Source organism: Portunus trituberculatus, chromosome 46 (assembly GCF_017591435.1).
Source record: "Portunus trituberculatus isolate SZX2019 chromosome 46, ASM1759143v1, whole genome shotgun sequence".
In the NCBI taxonomy this organism is placed as follows: domain Eukaryota; kingdom Metazoa; phylum Arthropoda; class Malacostraca; order Decapoda; family Portunidae; genus Portunus; species Portunus trituberculatus.
Genome location: NC_059300.1, coordinates 25,707,175 through 25,730,234, shown reverse-complemented (window position 1 = coordinate 25,730,234; position 23,060 = coordinate 25,707,175). Strand labels below are relative to the sequence as shown.

At 40.1% G+C, this 23,060-nt stretch overlaps 1 protein-coding gene across 20 annotated transcripts in view; it reads left to right on the top strand.

Moving 5' to 3' along the window:
* Positions 1-23,060, top strand: part of LOC123520026 (spectrin beta chain, non-erythrocytic 1-like) — a 182,395-nt gene that overhangs the window by 116,672 nt on the left and 42,663 nt on the right. For 16 of the 20 annotated variants that reach the window (XM_045281856.1, XM_045281864.1, XM_045281854.1 and 13 more), the window contains exons 15-42: positions 55-255; positions 903-1,125; positions 1,536-2,131; positions 3,187-3,369; positions 3,548-3,754; positions 4,052-4,216; positions 4,646-4,807; positions 5,422-6,081; positions 6,438-6,557; positions 6,779-6,928; positions 7,068-7,211; positions 7,338-7,406; positions 7,527-7,745; positions 8,012-8,128; positions 8,635-8,814; positions 8,945-9,090; positions 10,638-10,715; positions 10,903-11,134; positions 11,285-11,458; positions 11,862-12,086; positions 12,457-12,639; positions 12,867-13,039; positions 15,261-15,487; positions 15,639-15,826; positions 15,998-16,200; positions 16,545-17,058; positions 20,479-20,610; positions 20,856-20,990. In XM_045281856.1, coding sequence (XP_045137791.1) covers positions 55-255; positions 903-1,125; positions 1,536-2,131; positions 3,187-3,369; positions 3,548-3,754; positions 4,052-4,216; positions 4,646-4,807; positions 5,422-6,081; positions 6,438-6,557; positions 6,779-6,928; positions 7,068-7,211; positions 7,338-7,406; positions 7,527-7,745; positions 8,012-8,128; positions 8,635-8,814; positions 8,945-9,090; positions 10,638-10,715; positions 10,903-11,134; positions 11,285-11,458; positions 11,862-12,086; positions 12,457-12,639; positions 12,867-13,039; positions 15,261-15,487; positions 15,639-15,826; positions 15,998-16,200; positions 16,545-17,058; positions 20,479-20,610; positions 20,856-20,990 — 6,006 coding nt within the window. The remainder of the gene's footprint in view (positions 1-54; positions 256-902; positions 1,126-1,535; positions 2,132-3,186; positions 3,370-3,547; positions 3,755-4,051; positions 4,217-4,645; positions 4,808-5,421; positions 6,082-6,437; positions 6,558-6,778; positions 6,929-7,067; positions 7,212-7,337; positions 7,407-7,526; positions 7,746-8,011; positions 8,129-8,634; positions 8,815-8,944; positions 9,091-10,637; positions 10,716-10,902; positions 11,135-11,284; positions 11,459-11,861; positions 12,087-12,456; positions 12,640-12,866; positions 13,040-15,260; positions 15,488-15,638; positions 15,827-15,997; positions 16,201-16,544; positions 17,059-20,478; positions 20,611-20,855; positions 20,991-23,060) is intronic. The other 4 variants (XM_045281866.1, XM_045281858.1, XM_045281852.1 and 1 more) reach the window with 3 other exon arrangements.

The window sequence follows — 23,060 nt, the reverse complement described above, 5'->3', positions numbered from 1 at the left end:
AATGTGTAGTGTAAATTGTTGTCATTATTGTAATTATGATGATTTTACCTACAGCTGATGGCGCAGCAGCAGAGTGTTGGGGAGGAGGAGGAATATGAGTGGGTGGACGAGGTGAAGATGGTGCCTCAGGAGGTGATGGTGGAAGAGGTGGTGGAGAAGATGGATGAAGTGTTTGTTACCGAGCAGAGAGAGATGCCCACAGTGATCTCTCGTTACCCATTCCAGGGGCAGGGCATGAGCATGGTGAAGGGAGAGGTGAGGCTCTGTTTGTTGCTAATGTGGTTTTGTATATGGGTGGTGGCTCCTCACTGAACTCCTTTTGTCATTCTGATTTCCTCCTGTTTTTCTTTTGTTCATGGACTTTAACATCTTGCTGGTGCTTGTCTCTCCTTCAGTCAATACTTTGTGTGAGAAGAAAATTATGATGATTACAAATTATCTCTGTTCAGCTTAACATCTTGTGATAGGGTTAGGAGACTTTTGTTTAATTTATGTGTTTATCTCGTTTAATCAAGAGTCATTTGTTAAAGTATAGTACAGAAATTAATTATAATGATGGTAAGAAAATTTAGTTGATCTCATGCTTCAGGATGACACTAATTATGTAGAATATTTTCTCAACTGAGCTAAACACAATGCATGAAAGTGAAATGTAAGGAAGATGACAATCCACACACTTCCATATCTAGGCCCATTTCATTGTGATGTGTTTGGAGGATTTAATTTTCTGTAACACTTGTTTCCCTACTGAATTTTCCCACTGTACTACTAGTTTCCAGCCACCCATTGTTAAAATTAGACCATATGATCTGACCCATTCTCTCACTGTTAAAATAAGACTTCACAATCTGATCTAGTCTCTCACCTGTGTCAACGGAACTTTGTCCTCTCGCGCTCGGCAGACGATGTTCCTATTGAGCAAGACTAACAATGACTGGTGGAATGTGCGCAAGGCCAACGGGGAGGAAGGCTTCGTTCCGGCTAACTATGTGCGGGAGAGCGAGCCAAGGAAGATCAACGTGCGGGTGAAGAAGGAGGTGAAGGCGCCGGAGAAGCGGATGGTGCCCAGGACAAGGATGGTCAAGAAGACAGAGAGAGTCAAGAAGCGGAAACCTAAAGCGCCACGTAAGGGGATGGCATGCCGCTCTTATTTTATCCATTTCTTTCTGTTATTTTTACATTGGATTTGTTTTTTGTTTTATTTTATCTATTTATTTATTTTTATTTATTCATTTATTTATTTGTTTATTTATTTTATTTATTTATTTTTTTTTGTAGGATCATGAAGGTTGCTGGATGAGAGTTGTGCGTTAAATGTCCTGTCGGAGGTTTAGATTCATCTTAATCTCTCTTGGTTATCAATGAGACAAATCTCAAAATACTCTTAGATGTACTTGACATTGTTCTGTTCAAAGTCCAACTTTTGAAGTCATGAGTTACCATTGTCAGGGGAAACAAGTTGTGATAATCTGATTGGACTGAAAGTAGGCACTAACATTCTTTATTCTGATGATCTGCGTCCCTCTTCCCTTCAGCACGAAGGCGAGGGTTTGAGGAGCCAGAGACAGTTGAGAAGCGTCTGCAGGCCATCAACTCCTCGTATGGCCACCTGTGTGACCTGGCGGGCAAGCGACACCTGTACCTGGAGGAGTCCATCAAGCTGTTCTCCTTCATGCGGGAGTGCCAAGGCTTTGAGACATGGATGAGGGAGAAGGAGAAGCTGCTCAAGGTGGATGACAAAGGAGACAATGTGGAGGCTGCCAAGAAGAAGTTTGAGCAGTTCCTCACTGACCTGTCTGCTGCTAGTAAGAGAATTGACATCATTGACAAGATGGTGAAGGACTTTGAGGACACCGGACACAGCCAGCTGGAGAAGATCAAGAAGCGACAGAAGCAGATCCATGACCAGTGGGCGCACCTCAATCGCCTCAAGCAGCAGAAAGAGCTGAGCCTGAAGGGGGCATCCAGTGTGGAGCTCTTCCACCGCACCTGTGATGAGACCAGGGACTGGATGCTGGAGAAGATGGAGAAGCTGGACACAGATGAGTTAGGCCGTGACCTTAAGACAGTACAGTCACTCCAGCGCAAGCATGACCAGCTGGAGAGGGAGCTTGCCCCTGTGGAGGAGAAGGTGGGTCCTGGGAGCAACATCTTGGGTGGTGATTCTCTTCCTTTTTCTACAAGCTCTTGTTGAATGGCCTTGATGTAACTGATCTAGTTATTGAGCAAATAATAGTTCAGTAAGTTACCATATACTTTGACGGATAAGATGACTTTCAGTTAAGATGATTCCCATATTTCTGTTTGAATTTAATAGTTTTAGCTGATAATGGTGGGATAAAACATCACCCAAACCACCAAACCATCTGTGGTGAAGTTTAAGTCAGTGAGCACCAGATAACTGAGACAGTGATATATTAGTATGAGGAATGAAACACCATTTTCCAAGTGTGAAATTAAACTTATGATTCCTCCAGGTATTTCTGAACATTTTTATGGAGATAAATGTTCAAAGATGATGCAAAATTATGATCAGTTTTTCTAAACATAAACAAAACCTTGTTCTGTATTGCCTGCATTTGTCTGTCAGCTGTCAGCTGTAATTTTTTATATATTGAATTTCTTTGGATGAGATACATTGACATTCTTGCATTTTTTTTTTATTTAATTAATTAATAATTTTATTTTTTAATACATGGATTGTGTCTGTATACAACACTACAAGCTGGAAAGATTCATTTTCTCTTTCCAACGGTAATACATTTGGCACATTTTCTTAGAACGGATTTTTATTTTACTATACATTTAACTTCTTCAAAAATCATAATATGAAATCAAGACAACTCAATTTCACATGACAGTGGTATTTTATGTAAAATTTTAACATCATTGTTTTTGTATCTGTATAGGACAAGCCAGTTTTTGTATGGTTTAAGAAGATTCAAGTGTTGTGTTGTATGCCAGAGTATATGGTAATTAATAATAGTTTGAAATAATGATAAAAAAAGTATAATTAAGCGAATATTGAATAGTACTTTGCCTTATAGATCAGGGTACATTCTATTTAGTATGTTCTTTGTCATTAATGGGAATCTTGAAGTGAAACTTGGTTATAACTTCAGAATGTTTAGGTTCATTTGATATCACAAGAGTAGTTGTGACCCTTTGTGTTTTTAATGGTGGCAGGTGCGGCGTGTGAATCTCTTGGCTGACTCAGTGAAGGCATCGTACCCACGAGAGCGACATGCTGTGGAGGCACGGCAGGAGGAGGTGCAGCAGTACTGGGGACAGCTGAAGGGCAAGGCAGTGGAGAGAAGGAATAGACTGGAGGAAGCTGTTGGTCAGCAGATCTTCCTCAACTCTGCCAAGGTTAGTTGCAGTTCCCAGGAGTACATTGCTCTGTGGAATGTTCTTTGTTATTTGTTTTTGAACTCATGAGTGATCAGAGTGCCTTTGTCATAATTTTATTTTTGCAAGTCTCCACAAGTATGCCTGTGCTGGTAGCAGAGGAGTAGGAATGCCTGACACGAGTTTCTTCCACTTTCAGAGTTTGTTGAATTGGGTTGGAGATGTCAAGAACGAGTTGAATTCCAACGAGCCAGCTCGGGACGTCACCACAGCAGAGATCTTGCTCAAGAGTCACCAGGACCTTGGTGATGACATCAGAGCTCACCAGGATGAGTTCAGTGAACTGAGTCAACTTGGAGAAAAACTGTTGAAGAGGAATCCTGATTTTGCTGAAGTGAAAGAAAAGGTAAAAATTTTCTCTTGTTACTATGATAGCATAGTATTGCCCAACTAGGTTAATTTCATGTGAGCTAGTTTTACTGCAAATGAAATTGATACATATGAGAAATAAAAGCATTACACTTTGTATTGAAGAGTAGATTCAATTGAGAAGGTTCTCAGCCCTAGTTTGCATCATAAAGAATATCAGTGACTGGGTGATGCTTGAGTAGCAGATTTGTAAATGTTTGACATTATCCCTTCTGATAGAAAAGCAGAACATAAGTAAAGGAATGATAAGACAGTGTTACTATTGGTGCGACAGATGGCACAGCTTGGAGAGGAGCAGCGTGCCATCCATCGTGGCTGGCAGGAGAAGGGCGACTGGCTGAGGCAGTGCATGGACCTTCAGCTCTTCAACAGAGAGGCTGACCAGATTGATGCCGCAACGAGCTCACACGAAACCTTCCTGGACTATAAGGACCTTGGCGTGAGTGAAGTGAACCAAATGTTAAGTGACTGTTATTGATAATAAGCTTTACATCACCATTCAGTATGGCATGTCTGTATTTTGTGGTTTGTGTTATGATGTTACTGCTTTGTCTCCAGGTATTCTGTTAGTAGACTTACCATCATGTGAGAGAGTTAGTGCCAGTGAATCCCTTTTAAGTTATTTGAAGTTTCAGAGTCAGTTGAAACATGCATTACATAGTAATGTGTAATGTGATTTAAGAAAGAGATTCTTTTCAAATGGAGCAGTAGATGAATGGAATAGGATTGGTAATCAGATTGTCAGATTGGTTGGTGTTAATAGTAAGTGTGTTTCATACAAGGACTATTATGTGTAGGCCTAATGGCTTCTTGCAGCTTCCCTTGTATTTATGTGTTCTTATACACGTTCTCTTTGGCGGCGATGCAGAGCACTCTGGATGATGTGGAGGCACTCATGAAGCGACATGATGACTTTGAGAACACGCTGATGGCACAGGATGAACGGCTGCGTGCCTTTAGTGAGATGGCAGACAAGCTGATCACCGCTGAGCACTATGAGGCAACATACATCAATGAGCGCAGGAACCAGGTGAGGGGACAGAACAAGTATATGTCCAACACTTTTTATATTCTTATTAGGTGATTGCATTTGCATATAATGAGGGTAATCAGTATAGTGCACATTTACAATCCAAGTCCTTTGAAGAGGGTTAGGAGTGTCAATTGTCTGTGAAATGAGGACAATATGAGAAGACAAGATGCATGTTAATGGTGATGGGAATATGGGAAAGGATGGGAGCAATGAATTGTCTGTGTAAGGAGGAAAGTTTGAGAATGTAAAAGCTTGGACAAAGACTTTTATTGTCCCTCCATGGTTGTGGATGCCAATAAAATTAAATGATTGATAAAGCTTTTGTATGGAAACAAGTTGTATGCCAGTGATGGGATAATTTGAAGTTTGAAAAAGATGGGACTAAGTTTTTCCACTCCATTGTGGTCGTGCATGTCAAAAAGGGAGAAAATTAGTCGACTTTTTGTAAGGGAACCTTGATACACTTCAGTGATGGATGATGAAAGTAGTTTTTTTTTTTGTCTTAAGCTTTTAGGCATTATATTGGTCATCACACAGTCTTATGAAATAGATGTAATTTTATAAGACACAAGATGTATGAGTCACAATGAGTAATGCCACAATGCTTTCAGGTGCGGGACAGACGAGCCTCAGTGAAGGCCAGGGCTCAGGCCAGGCGGGAGCAGCTGAACGGCTCAGTGGCCTACCAACAGTTCAAGGCTGATGCTGACGACTTTGACAAGTGGATGGGAGACAAGAAGAAGATGGCAGATGATGAGTCATACCGAGACCTTAGCAATCTGGAGAGAAAGATCCAGAAGCACGAGGCATTTGAGAGGGAGCTGCATGCCAACGAGGGTCAGCTACGGCGCCTCAACAAAACTGGCCAGGATCTGATTGGAATGAAGCACTATCAGTCCCGGGACATCCAGAAGACCTTGGACGATCTAAACAAGAAGTGGAAGGACCTGTGCTCCAAGACAGAGGACAAAGGCACCAAGCTGCGGCAGGCCAACAACCAGCACACCTACAACAAAGACCTTGAAGAGACAGAGAAGAACCTGGAGGCCTTGGAGTCTGCTCTCAATAACAAGGATGTGGGCTCTGACCTTCACTCCTGCAAGGACCTCATGAAGAAACAGAACAACCTGGATAATGACTTGAACACAATGGAACGGAAGATTAGTGACCTGTGCAACACTGGGGACCAGATGGTGGCCGATGGACACTTTGATTCAGACAACATCAAGGCCTCCTGTGTTGCTGCCAAGAAGAGATTCAATAATCTGAAGGTGCTTCTTTATTTCCTTATTTCTGCTTTTCCAAGACATTATTTTATTGCATTCATTTGGAAGGCATCATTACTTTAAGTATGATAATATTTCTGTAAAGCAAGAAGCCCTAACCATTAAGCTTATAGATACAAGTGATTTGTCACAATGGTTTGAATATTTCATGGGGAACTTCATACATATCTGTTACATATAGGATTGTGTTAGATATCATTGTATAGTGTATCACAAGGTTTTGAGTAAATGGTTGTAATACTTTGATCAATTTTATGAGACTGCATTTTTTGTGCTAATTTCTTTTTTTCACAATGGCGGACTTTAAAATTAATGATGATGACAACGATGATGTTTTGCAGGACCCAGCAGCACGCCGAAGAGCAGCCCTTGAGGAGTCGCTACGGTGGCATGAGTTTAACTTTGAGGTGGATGCTGAGATGCAGTGGATAAAAGAGCACATGACTCTGGCAACCTCCACAGTGAGTGCAGTGTGGGAGAAAAGCAACAAGGAACTGAAAATAAGCAAAATCTCAAATTTTCATAAATGAAAGAGTTTTAAATTGTCACCATTCCTGACAGGATCAGCATTGTAACTTGTATTATGTTTTGGTAGAAAGCTGAATGTACGGAATATTACACAATCTTTTAGTTCCCTAATTTTTTTGTGTTTGTGCTCATGATATTTGTGTTTTCTTTGCAGGTATTGGGACAAAATTTGCATGAAGCTCAGACTCTGAATAAGAAGCACATCAAGCTGAAAGCAGAGATTCAGGGTCATCAGCCACAGATTGACAAATGTTTAGCCAAGGGGAAAAAGCTGTGCGATGAGCACCATCCTGAGAAGGGCCTGGTAAGTCTCATGGTAGCTCTGGGAGAAATGGTGTACTTCCTCAGCAAATAGTTGATGGTATAAGCTTGATGGAATTAGGTTATGCCAAGAACTGGAAGTGTTCCTGGAATCACTCCTTATTCCTCACTTGTTTACTCAGGTGTCAGGTGTGCAGTGGCCAAGGGGCCATTCAGTGCACTGGACACCTCGTCAATCATCATCCTCGTATACTAAACGTCACCGGCTTGCCAAGTCCCCACAACGCTACCCTTACAATATGTACACTCCACCACCACTTAACCAAGTAAACTTTTTTTATCTTCACATTGAAACCTAAAATAATAAAACACATAAACAATACATGTCACAGTCTAGGATTTTTTACACAGCACAGAAGCTCTTATTTACATACTAAACGCTTTCCTCTCAGGCCTTCAACTCTCTGTCTTGCCGCACTGAGCATGCACATTGTACCTGTCAGCCTCGGCGACTTGAGCAGGTAAACTGACATGGACACATGAATCACACCTCACAGCTCCCCCACACATTTTCAACCGTTTTGCAGGTATTTGGTAATCTTTAGTAATAAAGGTTCCACATATATTTTTTTCTTTTTCAGATTGTGCAGAGGTGTGAGGAGCTTCAGGAGGCATGGAATGACTTGCTAGCTGAAGCCAATGAAAGGAGCAGGAAGCTGGAGCTGAACCTGAAGGCACAACAGTACTTCTTTGAGGTGACAGAGGTGGAGGCTTGGATGAATGAGAAAAGGAACATTCTGCAGACCAAAGATTATGGGAAGGATGAGGATGTTGCTAGAAAACTCCTCGCTAAGCACAAGGCAAGTTTCCGAGAGTATGACATTTCTCACTTAAGATTGTATTTTAGAATGACGTAAAGTTTTATAATCACTTTTTATCCCTCAATTTCATTATATCATATACTTCAACTTGAGCTGTACATTGAACCTGAGATCATCTTGATATTGTTACCCAATGTAGCCAAGTAAGGTGGGAATTGATTATTGAAAGAAATTTCTACATGAATGTGTTTTACATTTCTTCCATGTGTGCCTTTTCTCACCTCCTGACACTGCTCTCCCTACAGGCACTGGAGCTTGAGATGGACACCTATAGTGGTATTGTGAAGGAAATGGGCACAATGGCAGAGTCCATGATAAAATCTAGTCACCCAGAGTCCAAGCTTATAAAGGACCGACAGCAGGTATTTGATAATTCCTACACTCTTTCTTTTTCTTTAGTGTTCTTACTTTGTTGAGAAACTTGACTGAATGTCCTGCCAGTGGCTTATGTTGATTTAGTTTTATTGTTTAATGAATGAAAGTTCTTTGTAATAACTAAATGGTTAGTTTGGAATTAAAGTGGTCTATTTTTGGTGTCTGCAATTTCATTTATTTATTGATTTTATATATATATATATATATATATATATATATATATATATATATATATATATATATATATATATATTTTTTTTTTTTTTTTTTTTTTTTTTTATGCATGAAAAAACTCTTTATAATAAATGTAATGTTTATCTTGGAACTGAAATTATCTGTAGTTTTGGTGCCTTAGTAGAATGAATATGGACTGAATTATGACAATACATTCTTTCCTATGCAAGTATTTGCTCATCACATCACTAATGGATAGACTAATGCAGCAACAATCCTGAGGTTCTGTGAGTGTTGTGAATATTTCCCTTGTATGCAGATGCTGAACCAGGAGCTGAAGGACCTGCAGAAACTATCAGCAAACCTGCGGCAAAAGCTGATGGCCTCCATGTACCGGCATGAGTATTTCCGAGAGGCAGAGGACCTGGAGAAATGGATCACTGAGCAGATGCAGACAGCCACCTCGGAGGACTTTGGCCATGATTATGAACACCTTCTGGTCTGTGCTGAAACTTTTCTGCTTTGATCTATGTCATGAAGCTTATGTGATTTTGTATGTATCAAAATTAGCAGTAATACATTTCCTTGGTGCATTGTATGGAGCCTAATGTGTAGCACTTTTTCAACAGCTTCTGCAAGCCAAATTTGATGACTTCAAGCACCGAGTAGAGGCTGGCTCAGAGCGCTTCAAGCAGTGCGATGAGCTTGCCAAGAAACTCATTGCTAATGAAAGTCCCTATGCGTCAGTGATCGACAGGAAACAGGAGCAACTAAGGTGAGTGAACAGTTCAGTAAAGTGACTATTGATTGAACTGAACTTTGTATTATGTTAGGCACAGATTTATTGATGAAGAGTAATCAAGGAACATGATCAATAGATCAGATTAGAGAAAAAGTGAGATACAACAGCTTGTGAGGTTGGGACACCTTACCTAGTGAAGGGAAGGGAATAGTGTTTAGGGAGACAAGAAAACAAACAGTCAAAAGAAATCAGTGTAAGCTTCCATTGGAGGAAAATGACAGCATGTAAGTATTGCATCCAATTTTCATTACTTTTTGAAAGGAATGTTTAATTGCACTTTATCTCACTATTTAATTGTGTGTCCCTATTGCATGTTCTTAATAGCATGCCAAAGATTTAAGTTCATTATTTTGCCTGTTAGATGCATGTTTTTTAATATTTTTTATAGTTTTTTTTAAGCTAACTGAAGCATTGAATATTTAAACACCAAAGTGAATTGCAACTTGATACGTACATATTGCATTTGACTTATTTTATACTAATAGCTCATTTGACTCCAGTGCATGAAGGATTGGGGGGTAGTGTTGCACCACTGCACGTTACTTCATTCCTTTGTCAATGAAGAAGAAAATATAAATAAAAAAAAAAAAAATGAAAATGTTAGATGACGCTTGAAAAGATTCTTAATGATGGAATAAATGTTTGTAGCTTTGAATTTTTTAACCAAACAAAGTTTACATTCAGCATTTCGTTCTTGTGACATCAAATGGAATGTGTCATAAAAAAAGACATGAAATAGGTCAATTAGTAAGGAAAGTAGCATGTGCCTTGTGAATGAGTATTGTTCAAAACTCTTGACGCATCTTGTACTTAATGTGTACCTCAGACATATCATTCATTGCAATACATAACGCAACACTAGAAGGCTGTACACACATACACATCACATCATACATCACAATACATAACATATCAACAGGAGGTCATACACACCCATACACACACACCATACCACACATCACAACACCACCACCTCACTATATGGTAGCATGCCACACCACACCAAACAACACTAGATAGTACACATACCATGCATCACCAAATCATCTCAGTACAACATACGCTAAGTTAGCTACATACACTACAGATTAGCAAGATGTGCAAGTGCATTTTTGTTTTATTTGTTCATTTATTCTTTTATTTCTTTTTGTTGCAAGGTAATAAGAGAAGTTTTATTTTCTAATCAGTATATTTAATTTCTTATCCCAGTGATTTTATATATATATATATATATATATATATATATATATATATATATATATATATATATATATATTTTTTTTTTTTTTTTTTTTTTTTTTTTTTTTTCTTGAATTTCCAAGTCTCACTATTTGTTTGTTTTAGTGTTTGGGGAGTTTGAGGTGGATTTGGTGTTTCTGGCTGTGGGTGTATTGGTTTATTCTTTGTACATTACCTTTCTGAGTGTCACCTGGTTAAGGTCTTATTCTAACATGCTGTCCAGGTAACTTTGGGTTCCTTCCGTGAGTTTTATTAACCTCTGTCTGCCCTTCTGCTAACAGTAAGGGAAGCCCATCTTCTTCCCCCACTAAAAGTCAAGATCCAGCCACCCAGGTCACAGCATATCATAAGCAAGTTCGGTAAGGTCCTGGGTCTCCTCTGTACTTGTGTTATTTTCTGCTTTGTGATGTGCATTTCAAAATAGCAGAGCATAGTTTCAGATAGTGATAAAAGGTTTTCTCAGTAGTAGTTAATAAAGCTTATAACTTAAAAAACTTGTGTAATGAATAGTAATCAGCATTGCATATTTCCTCTTAAAACACAAAGGGCTGCTTGGAATAGTCTCCTGGAGCACATTGAGGCCCGGGACCAGAAGCTGGAGGCTGCTGGAGAAATCCACAGGTTCAATCGTGACGTGGCTGAGGCACTGGCCAGAATACAGGAGAAGTTCAAATCCATCCCTGAGGAGCTGGGCCGTGATGTGCAGTCTGTCCAGTCACTCCTGCGCAAACATGAAGGATTTGAGAATGACTTGGTGGCCCTTGAGGCACAGCTCCAGGTTTGCCCATCTTGTCTTTTGAGGTTATCAAGTTTAGATATGTGTGTGATAACTGAGATTAATTCAAGCTCTTTGGGGCTCCAGATACTCTTAACAGTAATTGGCTTACATTAGATCACCTGCACATGATTTAATAAAATTTTTTACCAGGTTCTTGTGGATGACTCGGCACGGCTGCAAGCTGCCTACCCTGGAAGCAATGCAGAGCATATAGCAGAGCAGCAGGCACTTGTGGTGGAGAACTGGAATGTCCTCCAGGATAAGGCCTCCAAGAGGAAAGAGCAATTGCTTGCTGCTGCTGATCTCCAGAAATTCCTTGCTCATGTAAGTGTGGTGTGGCTGCTGTGCTATGGTCATGAACTAAAGTTATAGTCACTGCAGTATTTAGTGTTGATGGTGATACTGTTGATTTCAGTATGACTGATTTACAAGTCATTCAAGGTAGTGGTGATTTAGATATGAATTAAGTTTCTATTATTAGATTTATGGATCTAAATTGGTCCTTCTGTGAAGTTGTTGAAGTTTTCTAAATGTTTTTACATATTTCAAGCCAAATTATGTTTCACATGCTTGAGATTTTGATGTTTAGATATACTTATGGATTTTATTGAGAGTTGTAGAACATTAGTATCTCAATCTCTCCTCCTTTGGTGAGACTCAAATTTGCAAGCAGTTTGAATGACTGTATATCACTCTTTTTAATTACCTCTCTTTTATTTCTGTTCAGTCCCGAGACCTGATCAGCTGGTCCAGTGACCTGCGGGCAACCATGAAGGCGGAGGAGAAGGTTCGGGATGCTGCCAGCGCTCAGGGTCTCAAGACGGAGCATGAGCGCATCAAGGCAGAGATTGAGGCACGGGAGGATGAGTTCAGCCGAGTTGTGGAGTCTGGTGGCAACATGATAGAGGAGCAGCACTATGCCAGCAGCGAGGTGGAGGAGCGGGTCAACAAGGTGAGCAGTAATGCCTCGAGTGGCTTGGGAATATTGTGGTCTTCTGTAAAGACAGCAAGAGTGTTTGTGTTCCTGATAATGTCCAAAAGTTGGATTTTGGTGAAGGTACACCACTGAAGTGATGTATAGTACCTGTGAGTTGTGGAAGAAATGTAATTTATAATGGTGAGGAATAAATTTGTTACTTGAACAGTAGTCATTTGTCCTCTGTTCCAGCACAGTTCTTTTGTCTGTCTAGATTTCACATGAATACTTTTGAAGTGGTACAGCATGATTTTGGAAGCTTTTCTGGAATAGTTAACAGCATGATTTTGGAAGCTTTTTGGGAATAGTTACTTTGAGAGCCTTGAAGGACTGTCCTATCCCTCAGGTCCTGGAGGAGAGGAGTCAGCTGCATGCTGCCTGGCAGCACAAGAAGGTTTACCTTGACCAGCTCATTGACCTCCACTTCTTCCTGAGAGATGCCAAACAGCTGGACACCATCAGCAGCTCCCAGGAAGCCTACCTCTCAACAGCAGACTTTGGCAACACCATTGAGCAAGTGGATGCACAGGTACTGTACACCATCTCAACATTTTACTTTGCTGTTTTTTGTACGGCTCTCTCTATCTCTCTATTACGATCATCCTCAATTTGTTTGTATTGTTATGATGTTAAAGTCGGACCAAAATGTTGAAGTTCTTTATAATCATAACAGATAAGTACATTAACCTAGCAACACAGCTCATAGCAAATGCCTATGTTGTAATAAAGTATTATGTATGTTTGTCTCGTTTGCAGGTGAAGAAACACGACGCCTTTGAGAAGCTAGTGCTGGCTCAGGACGAGAAGCTTGATACGCTGAAGAACCATGGCTCAAAACTGATTGAACAGAATCACTTTGACTCGCCACACATCAAGAAGCGCGTGGACGAGGTGGTGCAGCGGCGGGACCGAGTCAAGGACAGCTCTAAGTGAGAGACTTTATTTGTTGATTGGTGTGGTGGATATGATGCAAAATCCTCCAGTACATTTATAATTTCTTTTGTAATGGTCTCTAATAGATTGATTCAGTTCCTAGCAGCAGTCATGCTAGACAAAGCTCAGAGTCTAGTAGACTTTCTCCAGGATGTCCTTGTGTATTTCTTTTTTTTTTATGCAGAAGAGGCCAACCAAGGGCAAAACAATATTACAAAAAAAAAAAAAAAAAAAAAAAAAAGGCTCACTTGGGTGCTGGTTCTAGTAGGGAGTTAGCCAGAATTAGGGAGCAAATGTCTTGATAACTTCCTCTTAAAAGAAGTCAAGTTGTAGGAAGACAAATACAGAAGCAGTTAAAAGAAGTCAAGTTGTAGGAAGACAAATACAGAAGCAGGTAGGGAGTTCTAGCGTTTACCATTGAAAGGTGTGAATGATTGAGAGTACTGGCTAACTCTTGCATTAGAGAGTTGGACAGAATAGGGATGAGAGGAAGAAGAAAGCTTTGTGCAGTGAGGCTGCTGGAGGAGGGAAGATAAGCAGTTAGCATGAAAATACCGATAAAAGATTGAAAGAGATGCAACATTTCGGCTGTGAGAAAGAGGCTGAAGACAGTCAGTCAGAGGAGGGGAGTTGAGGAGGGAAGTTGATGAAATGAAAAGCTTTTGATTCCATCCTATCTAATAAAGCTGTGTGAGTGGAACCCCCCAAACATGCAAAGAGTACTCCATACAGGGATGGATAAGGCTCTTGTATAGAGTTAGCTGTTGGAGGGGCAAGAAAAACTGACAGACGCCTCAGAATGTCTAACTTCATAGAACCTGTTTTAGCAAAAGATAAGATGTGAAGTTTTCAGTTAAGATTATGAGTAAAGGACAGACCGAGGATATTCAGTGTGGAAGAGGGAAACAGTTGAGTGTCATTGAAGAAGAGGGGATAGTTGTCTGGAAGGTTGTTTCGAGTTGATTGATGGAGGAATTGAATTTTTGAGGCATTGAAAGCCACTAGGTTTTCTCTGCCCCAACTGGAAATCCTAGAAAGATCAGAAGTTAGGCATTCTGTGGTGTCCCTGCGTGATCTGTTGACTTCCTAAAGGGTTGGTCGTCTTTGAAAGGACGTGAAAAGATGTAGGTTGGTATCATCAGCATAGGAGTGGATAGGGCAAGAGATTTGGTTGAGAATGTCATTAATGAACAATAGAGAGAGGCAGAGGAACGCCACTATTAATAGATTTAGGAGAACAGTGGCTGTCTACTATGGCTGCAATAGAACGATCAGAAAGGAAACTTGAGATAAAATTGCAGAGAGAAGGATAGAAACTGTAGGAGGGCAGTTTGGAAAATAAAAGCTTTATGCCAGGCTCTATCAAAAGCTTTTAATATGTCTAATGCGATAGCAAAGGTTTCACCGAAATCTCTAAAAGAAGATGACCAAGACTCAGTAAGGAAAACCAAAAGATCACCAGTAGAGCAACCTTGACAGAAGCCATACTGGTGATCAGATAGAAAATTGTGAAGTGACAGATGTTTAAGAATCTTCCTATTCAGGATAGATTAAAAACTTTAGACAAGCAAGAGATTAAAGCTATAGAACAGTAGTTTGAGGGATTAGAACAGTTATCCTTTTTAGGAACAGGCTGAATGTAGGTAAACTTCCAGCAATAAGGAAAGGCAGAAGTTGATAGACAAAGTTGAAGGAGTTTGGCCAGACAGAGAGAACCATAGGAGGGACCCCATCAGGTCCATAAGCCTTCTGAGGGTTTAGGCCAGTGAGGGCATGGAAAACATCATTATGAAGAATTTTGATTGAAGACATGAAATAGTCAGATGGAGGAGGAGAGGGAGGGACAAGCCCAGAATCATTCAAGGTGGAGTTGTTAGCAAAGAGAAGAGTTCAGCTTTAGAGACAGAAGAGATGAAGAAATGAAGTTATTGGAGATGTTTTTGACCAGATGTCAGAAGTCTGAAGGAAAGTTGAGTTTGAAAGATTTTGACATTTTCTATTTATAAAGGAGTGTTTGGCAAGTTGAAGAACAGACTTGACATGATTCCGGGCAGAAAATATAAAGTGAGATTCAGGAGATGGAAGGTTCAAGTACCTTTTGTGGGCAACCTTTCTATCATGTATAGCACGAGAACAGGCTGTGTTAAACCAAGGTTTAAAAGTTTTAGGCAATATTGAGGAACATAAGATGATGGTTAATGATGTAATGTTTCCCAGAGCTCGCAAGCGTCAGCTAGAAGATGCACTTCTCTACGCTCAGTTCATTCGTGATGTCCGTGATGCAAATATGTGGATTGATGAGAAGGCAAACCACCTGGATGCTGACAAACTGAAAGGAGATGTTACAAGCTTTGATGACAAAGTTAGGAAACTCCAGAAGCACCAGGCATTCCTGGCTGAGCTTCAGGCACATGAATGCAGCATCAAGGAGATAACTGACAAGGGTGAGTGTGTAATGAGTACTATTCTGTTTAATTTTGACCATAGAAATAGCAGCTGAGAAGAGTAAATTTAAAAAGTTTTTTTTTTAGTAACTGTTGGCATTATATTAACTGGTGATATACTCTATAACTGTTCTTGTTCCATCTGTATCAGGAGCTATGCTGATCAACAAGCGGCACAAGTCAGCAGCACAAATAAAGGATGAGCTGGACCACCTGGTGGAGCGCTGGACACGGCTGGTGCTGGATGCCGAGAGTCACTCCCGTGGCCTGGAGGAAGCCCAGGACATCTTAGAGTTCAACACTCAGATTGAAAAAGTTGATGCTTGGATAAGGGACAAGGTATTGTGAAGCTGCAAACTTTCATTGCCTTACTTATATAGATTGACAACATTGTGAAATACTTGCTTGTCACTTGAAATTGTCCACATGTTACTGTGATGACTGACAAGTTTTTACTCTAACAGAGTAATGTAATTAGCTGACACATCGGTCACTTTCTTTACTCAACAGGAGATGATGGTGCAAGTGGGTGACCTAGGGAAGGACTATGAGCACTGCATGGCTCTGCACCGCAAGCTTGACGACGTGGACTCAGACATGCGCGTTGATGATGCAAGGTTCACCAACATCAACAAGCTAGCAGACAAGATAATCAAGCAAGGCTGCAGTGACAACAAGTCTGTGCAGCAGCGCAAGAATGATCTTAACCACAAGTAAGAATACAAATCACAAGGCAGGATGCCTTACTTGCTATGATTGCCTACTGAAAAATGCTTGTGGTGTTAGTTTAGTACTTTAAGGAAGTTCTTTCATGATAATCAGATTTAGATTTTTTTTTTTTTTTTTTCCTCTTTCTTGGATATTTCTATACACAGGCACAGATATAGTAATTTGTAAAAAGAAACTTAAGAAATGTTAGTATAAAACAATACAAATAAGTGAAAAAATAGAAAAATGTTTTATAGAAATAGTTTAGGAAAATTATATTATCTGAATCTTTATGACTGGTCTCTGCAAGGAATACCAAGTCACTCACCAATACTTCTCTCACACTCAGGTGGCAGGCACTGAAGGGAGCCATCGACCGTTACAGAGCAGACTTGGAAGGTGCTCTTGAGACACATGCATTCAATAGAGATGTTGATGACACAAAGGATCGCATCAGTGAGAAGGCCGTCATCTTAGCTAATGAGGACACTGGGAAGGACTTGATGCAGGTGGAGACTTTGCAACGCAAGCAGGAGACCATCATCAGGGACATGTCTGCCATTGAGAAGAAGATCAAGGAGCATGAAAAGAATGCCCACAACCTGTCTAGGAAATACCCAGCCAAAAAAGACCCAATCATCAAGAAGCAGGCAGAGGTACTGGAGGCATGGTCCCAACTATGTGAGCGGTCCCATGGCAGAAAAGACCAGCTCACTCACTCCTACACAATGCACAAGTTCCAGGCTGACCTAAGGGAGTTGGAAAGGTGGGGCGAGGACATTGTGAGTCGCATGAATGCCTCCCCACTCCCCAACAATAGTGCTGAGGCGGAGATGCTTCTGCAGAGTCATCAAGAAATGAAGGCAAGTCTTCTTTCTTTCAGTTTTTTTTTCTTTTATGCAAGAAGGGGAAATGACCATGGGCAGCAAAAGATAAAAAAACAAAAGACCTACTTGGATTGCCAGTTCCCGTAAAGATTCAAATAGAATTAGCCAAAAGTCAGGGACAAATGTCTTGAAACTTTGCTCTTAAAAGAAATCAAGTCATACAAAGATGGAAATACAGAAGCAGGCAGGGAGTTCCAGAGTTTACCAGAGCTAGGTATGAATGATTGAGAATACTAGTTAACTCTTACACTAGAGAGTTGGACAAAATAGGGATGAGAGGAAGAAGAAAGCCTTGGGCAGTGAGGCTGCAGGAGGAGGGGAGGCATGCAGTTAGCAATATCAGTAGAGCAGTTAACATGAAAATACCGATAAAAGATAGTAAGAGATGCAACATTTTGGTGATGAGAAAGAGGTTGAAGAGTCAGTCACAAGAGGAGAGTTGATGAGACGTAAGGTTTTTGATTCCACCTTATCTGATAAAACTGTGTGAGTGGAACCCCCTTAAACATGTGAAGAGTACTCCATACAAGGACAGAGTTAGCAGTTGGAGGGGCAAGAAAAACTGGCAAAGACATTGCAGAATGCCTAACTTCATAGAAGCTGTTTTAGTAAGAGATTAGATGTGAAGTTTCCAGTTTAGATTATTAATAAAGGACAAACCGAGGATATTCAGTGTAAAAGAGGGAGACGGTTGAATCACTGAAGGTTGTATTGAATTGATAGATGGAGGAATTGAGTTTTAAGGCATTGAACACTACTAAGTTTTCTGTGCCCCAATCAGAAATCTTAGAAAGATCAGAAGTCAGGCGTTCTGTGGTGTCCCTGCATGATCTGTTGATATCCTGAAGGGTTGGTCGTCTCTGAAAAGGACATGAAAAGGTGTACGGTTGTATCATCAACATAGGAGTGGATAGGGCAGGAAGTTTGGTTAAGATCATTAATGAATAATGGAAAGGGAGTGGGTGACAGCACAAAACCCTGAGGAACACCACTGTTAATAGATTTAGGAAAAGAACAGTGGCTGTCTACCACATCTGCAATAGAATGGTCGGAAAGGAAACTTGAGGTAAAGTTGCAAAGGGAAGAATAGAAACCATAGGAGGGCAGTTTGGAAAACACAGCTTTGTGCCAGACTCTATCAAAAGTTTTTGATCTGTCTAATGTGACAGCAAAAGTTTTACCAAAATCTCTAAAGAAGATGACCAAGACTTTGTAAGGAATGCTAGAAGATCACCAGTAGAGGGACCTTGATGAAAGCCATACTGGCAATCAGATAGAAGATTGTGGAGTAACAGATGTTTAAGAATCTCTCTATTGAGGATAGATTCAAAATCTTTAGATAAGCAAGAGATTAAAGCTATAGGATGGTAGTTTGAGGGATTAGAACAGTCACCCTTTTTTATGAACAGGTTGAATGTAGGCAAACTTTCAGCACAAAGGAAAGATAGACATTGATAAACATAGTTGAAAGAGTTTGGTTAGGTAAGGTGCAAGCACGAAAGCACAATTTTTGAGAATGATAGAAGGGACCCTATCAGGTGCATAAGCCTTCCAAGGGTTTAGACCAGTGAGGGCATGGAAAACATCATTACGAAGAACTTTGATTGAAGACATGAAATATTCAGAGGGAGGGACAAGCCCAGAATCATCCAAGATGGAGTTATTAGCAAAGGTTTGAGAGAAGAGTACAGCTTTAGAGATGCCATCAGGATCAAATAAAAGAGGGAAAGATGAAGAAGTAAAGTTATTGGAGATGTTTTTGGCCAGGTGCCAGAAATCTCGAGGGGAGTTGGAGTTTGAAAGATTTTAATATTTTCTATTTATAAAGGAGTGTTTAGCAAGTTGAAAAACAGACTTGGTATGATTCCTGGCAAAAATATGACAAACATGAGATTCAGGTGATGGAAGGCTCAAGTATCTTTTGTGTGCAACCTCTCTATCATGTATAGTATGAGAGCAGGCTGTGTTTAGAAGGTTTATGTTGAGAAAAAAGGATGAGGAATGTACGCCTCCATGTGAGACACTATCACCTTTGTTATGTGTTCAGCAGACTCTGACATGGAAACAGTAATCATTCCAGTGAAAATCAGCATAATACCTTCTCAGATTCCCCAACTGGCAGAAGCAAAATGCCAGAGTCACCCCCATATTGGGGGATCCTGAGGAGGGATTGGAGAAACAGGACAAGATACAGTGTTTCACCACTGTAACACAGAAAGTAAATCAACTCCCCGTACTTTAAGGGCTAAGACAGTCAGGAATATGAGTAGGGTGTTGCACCAGTTGTCTTAAATCATGGAGGATAGCAAAGTTGAAGGCTAGTTTACCAGGATGTTCAGTGAAGAGAGAGGAAAACCAAATCTGGTTGTGAATATTGAAATCTCCAAAGATCTCTGTGAAAGGAAAGAGGGATAGAATGTGCTCCACTTTGGAAGTTAAATAGTCAAAGAATTTGCAGTAGCCAGAGGAGTTAGGGGAGAGATAGACACCACAGATAAATTTAGTTAGAGAGTTACTATTGAGTCGAAGTCAGATGGTGGACAACTTGGAAGATTTAAGAGTGTGGGCGTGAGAGTAAGTCAAGTTATTGTGCACATAGACGCAACATCCAGCTTTGGAACGAAAATGAGGATAGAGAAAGTAGGAGGGAACAGAGAAGGGGCTACTGTCAGTTGCTTCAGACAGCTGTGTTTCGGTGAGGAAAAGAAAATGAGGTTTAGTAGAGGAGAGGTGGTGTTCTACAGATTGAAAATTAGATCTAAGACTGCAAATATTGCAGAAGTTAATGAAGAAAAAGTTGAGGGAGGTGTCAAGACATTTTGGGTCACTGCCGAGAGAGCAGTCAGACCTGGGGAAATTTCTGGTCCTCTCCCCAGAAGGGAACTCTGAGGCTGGATTTGGAGTTGCCATTTTCTTATTTTGAATTTTAAGTGAAGGGTGTGTGTGGTAAGTGCATGTAGTTTTATGAGAAGTAGGAGAGTTATCTTTAGAGGGTAGGCTGTGACTGCCCCCTTGAGTTGTGAGACACTAAGGGAAATATTCAGCAAGATCACAACAAGCTTTAATGAAAAGTTCACAGGACCCCCTGAACTGATCCAGACCAGAACTGCTCGGAGTAGAACTAGTTATTATTGTTTGGGTAGGTATCTACTACTTCCTCCATTTTGCAAGAGATGCTCCATTGTGTGATTTGTGCAGGACCCAATACCAAACCTTGTTAGTTTCTTGTGCTGTCTTTCCTTCTATTTAGTGTAAAAATTGTGTGTCATAATTTAACTTCATGATATGTGGTGTCTATTATAGATGTTTCTTTTTCCTCATAGTTCTTTGAATGCTTCAGTTTTGTGGTGCATGCATATGTTTGTGTTTATAGGCCAACAACTCTGATTATTTCAGGTTGAAATTGATGGTCGAAAGGATGTGTTCAAAGGACTGCAAAAGTTTGGCAAGGAACTTGTTGCCAATGACCACTTTGCAAAGCAGACCATTCAGCAGAACTTGGAAACATTGTCAGAAATTGAAAATAAGGTATAATTTAGGATATGTATTGTGGAATTTTATTACATGGGTAACTTGAAATATTTTGTAACATACATAAGATTATTTCAATACATTAGAGGTGTGGAATTGTTATCCTTGTTACTTTTTACATTTTGTATTTGAAAGCATTTCATCTTCTTTTGATGAATGCAGTTTAATTTTGCCTTTGTAATCTGATCTTGGCATTACTTTATTCCATTGTGGCCTAAACCTGGTGTTCCATAATGGTGCAGGTGGTGGTGTTCTGGACTGAGAGGCAGAAGGTGCTGAAGCAGGCACACCAGATGCAGGTATTCCTGGAGATGACAGAGCAAGCCAAGTCATGGCTGGCTAGCAAGGAGGCATTCCTTAACAACGATGATGTTGGGGTGAGTCTGTGAGCCTTTTGATGCAAGCAGTACTTCATGACTGAATAACTTAGCTTAACAGCTGGCAGCTCACTTGCCACTTTTCTAGACTTCACTTCTTAATATTTATGAAAATGTAACATTTTCCTTTCCCAAAAATATTTTCGTCATTTGTTGAAACATGGATAAAGTTACTTATTGATTTTGACAAGTGTCTTCATTTTAAGTGTCTTGTGCTGCTCATTGAATATTCAAATGGCTTTTTAGCAGTTTGATGTATTATGTATCTAACTTTCCATGATGGAAGATTCCATGATATTTTCATTGACATGCATCAGAATGTAGAGACTGTGTACAACGTAAGTATTCTGCACACGTTCTTGCTTTGTTTTTTTGTGTGACAGTCAGTCAGTTTGTCAGGGCCACCTCTCCTCAGTAATGGAGTAAGATGGTTTGCTGCACACTGTAGCTGTATGAGTGAGCCTTCTCTTTAATGATTATTTCCCTGAGAGTAATATTTTGTTCTTACATGCACACGCACACACACACGCAGACACTGTGCAGAACACACGCATCTGAGCAGCTCGCAGAGATTACTACAAAAGGAGTTGGAGACTGGCCTAGACATATGTACAGGGGGAGAGGGGGCTATAGGTTCTCCTATCTCCAAATTAAATAAGTGTTGGATCATATATAGGGAATGAATAACGAGAGAGATAGAACAAAGTAGCGCTGCCAGGCGTATGGCGAAATCAAAACATACGTTGAGTGATAACCAACGCTATATAGAAACTCCTGTTGGTTTAAGGAAACTGTCAGATGATACTATGGACAAGGATTTTTTGGGTTTCAGGGATAAACGAGGTAATAGAAGGCTAATCAACTTTGAAAGGTAATTAAGATATATGAAGGAGGTGATGTCCAGTCTAATGGACCAACAAGACTGACTGATGATGGAGAACACAGACCTGAAATTGAGAGTAGCTGAATGTGAGAAGGTCAGTGCAATAAATCAGGAATTGAAAGAGGAGATTCAGGAAATAAAGAAGCAAAATGACGTTCTAAAAACCATGTGCCAAAATTATGAAAGCTCTTTAAAGAGCTTGCAGGCTAAAGTGCAGGACGGGATTGCAGACAGGTCAGAAGGTGGATTAGGTGATAACAAGTTGAAAGAATTAAGAAATGAATGAAAACAGGAGTAAGAAGAGGAAAGTCAAATTTTCAGAGGTGGTAAGGAGACAAATTTAGGAGAACACAAAAGTTGCTGTAATTGAAGTTATCAAAGAGAAGAAAGAAAAAGGTTGTGATTTTTGAGATGAAGAAAAAAAAATCCAAATAAATTCACAAGAGAAGGTGAAAAAAGAGAATTGGCCAAAACAGTTATCAAACAAGTACAAAACAGCACACAAGAACTAGACCAGGAGGTGGAAGAAGTGATCAGGCTGGGAAGATATAGTGAAGGGGGTAGGAGACCAATAAAGGTGAAAATGAGATTTCAAGTGGCTGTAGAGGAAATTATGGCTAGAAAAGGGAAGCTGGCCAATGATGTTGAACACAAGGATATATGGATAAAAAGAGATATGAACTTAGAGGAAAGGGAAAAGGAGAAAGTGCTAAGAAGTGAAGCTAAGGAAAAAAAAAATTGAAAAGGACAGAGATAGAGAAGAAGAATTTTTACTGAAGGGTTCTGGATATGAGACTAAAGAAGTGGTACCTAAGGAAAAAAGAGGAGGTCATGGTGGAGGCAATAAGTTAAGAGTGACTTATACTAATATAGATGGGTTGTTATCAAACATATTGGAAGTTAGGGATTATTTGAAAGAGAAAAAGCTGGATGTAATGTGCATCGTTGAAACAAAACTGAGAGGAGAGATCCATGTCAACTTTGAGGAGGAGGGACAGGAAGGATAAAGGGGGAAGAGGAGTGCTAATAATGGTTCGTGATAATATATGTGTGGAGGATGTGCAATATGGTGAGGACAAAGTGGAAGTAATGGGAGTAACAATCAAAACAGAAGATTTGAAGAAAAGAAAAATTATAGTTACATATGTTCCACCAAAGACTAATACATGGGGATCAGAAGAACATAA